The sequence below is a fragment of the Ailuropoda melanoleuca genome, unplaced genomic scaffold (genome assembly GCF_002007445.2).
Source record: "Ailuropoda melanoleuca isolate Jingjing unplaced genomic scaffold, ASM200744v2 unplaced-scaffold6460, whole genome shotgun sequence".
Classification (NCBI taxonomy): Eukaryota; Metazoa; Chordata; class Mammalia; order Carnivora; family Ursidae; genus Ailuropoda; species Ailuropoda melanoleuca.
This window is the reverse complement of record NW_023238948.1, coordinates 7,930-9,845: the sequence shown is the minus strand read 5'-3', so window position 1 is coordinate 9,845 and position 1,916 is coordinate 7,930. Positions and strand designations below refer to the sequence as shown.

Genomic DNA, 1,916 nt, shown 5'->3' with positions numbered 1-1,916 from the left:
TATGCCCACTGTAGGGCTTGAACTTATAAACCCAAGGTCAGGAGTTGCATACTGTACTGACTGAGCCAGCCAGGCACCCCAAATTGATCATAATTCTTGATTCATAACATAGTCTCACTATTTTTGCCAGCCCATTTTGTGTTTCTTTGCTTGTTTATTTAATGATAAAATTATGCTGATAAAAACATGACCCAAAGATCTAATATAAGATCTAAACAATTGTTAATAACATACAACTGCTTATGTGCTCATCTCTATGATGACCTTTCACCTCCCCTTACTTGAGGTTATTTACATCTTACATCTTCTCTTTCTGTATATAGTTTTATCACTTATCCGAGTTCCTGCAATGTATACTGTTATTTTTCTATTGATTTACATTTTATAAAAATTGTACTGAGTGGATCCATTTTGGACTCCTTTTCCTTCATTATTATGTCTAAGATACATCTATATCATTTTATAATTGTAATTTTTATGGTTCTGAATAACATTTCATTGCCTTGTTTATGGGGATCATTATATTTCTCTTTATATACATACATAAGAGTTCATCTTGGGTATGGAATTGGGAGCAAAATTGATGAACCACAGAATTTGTGAATATTGAGCTTTACAAAATAAGACCAACATTTTTCTAGACTGATTATATTAGTATATACTTTCATCAGCAATGTAGAATAAATCTTCTTGATTCACATACTGTTTATTCAGAAAATCTAATTTCCTGTCTTTTCTTCAGATAAATTTAGAACAAACTGGACTAAATGGAAGGAGTAAACCAGTCTGTGGTGTCTGAATTTATTATTTTGGGGCTTTGTAGTTCATGGGAGCTCCAGGCCTTCCTACTAGTGATATTTTCTTCACTTTATTTGATCACCATTTTAGGCAACAACTGCATTGTGCTCGTAATTATTGCTGACCTTCATCTCCACTCCCCCATGTACTTCCTGTTAGCCAATCTTTCATTCACTGATTTCTGCCTTTCCTCAGTCACTACCCCTAAAATGATCACAGACTTTCTCAAGGAAAACAAGACCATCTCTTTTGAAGGCTGCATATGTCAGATTTTCTTTGGACATTTCTTTGGAGGGGGTGAGATGGTGCTACTTGTGTCAATGGCCTATGACCGTTACGTGGCCATCTGCAAGCCACTTCACTACCTCAGCATCATGAACAGGCAAATGTGCATTGGGTTAGTGATGACATCATGGATCATTGGGTTTGTGCATTCAATAAGCCAACTAGCTATGATTTTAAGGCTACCCTTCTGTGGACTGAGGGAATTGGATAGCTTTTTCTGTGATATTCTGTTGGTGATCAAGTTGGCTTGCATAGACACCTCTATTCTAGAAATGTGGATAAATGCTGACAGTGGGGTACTGGCAACTATCTGCTTCATTCTGTTGCTGATCTGTTACTTTTATATTCTGCTTGCCATCTGGCTTCACTCTAAAGATGGGGCATCCAAGGCTCTCTCCACCTGCACTGCCCACATTACAGTGGTAGTGTTATTCTTTGGGCCTTGCATCTTTATCTACCTGTGGCCACTCAGCATCACCTGGGTGGACAAGTTTCTTGCTGTATTTTATGCTGTCATCACACCTCTCCTAAATCCAGCCATTTATACTCTAAGGAACAAAGAAATTAAAAATGCCATTAAGAGACTATGATGTCGGCATATGGATTTCTGTATTTCAGGGTCTCACAGTATCAGAATGTCCACCGTAGGATCTCTAAATTAGCCATGCCTGTCCTGTTGCTTGGGACTGGGAAGCATTCCCCAATTCACATATGGTAATCATGTGTGTCTCTAGTAAAACTTTTATGCCAATTCTGTCATATTCCACAATCATTTGTTGATCACAGAATGCAAAATGATTTCCTGTCTGGAAAATTTGGTAAATCTCTATGAC

General features: G+C 37.6%; 1 protein-coding gene across 1 annotated transcript; it reads left to right on the top strand.

Annotated features, from left to right (window-relative positions):
• The first annotated feature begins 767 nt into the window (after window positions 1-767).
• On the top strand, window positions 768-1,673 carry LOC117800137 (olfactory receptor 4K3-like). Its single transcript, XM_034652676.1, has one exon. It carries the CDS (start codon window positions 768-770, stop codon window positions 1,671-1,673), a length of 906 nt encoding a protein of 301 aa, XP_034508567.1.
• The last annotated feature ends 243 nt before the right edge of the window (window positions 1,674-1,916 follow it).

Coding starts and splice junctions, on each gene's coding strand:
- LOC117800137 (XM_034652676.1), top strand. CDS start 768: ATGGAAGGAGTAAACCAGTCTGTGGTGTCTGAATTTATTATTTTGGGG.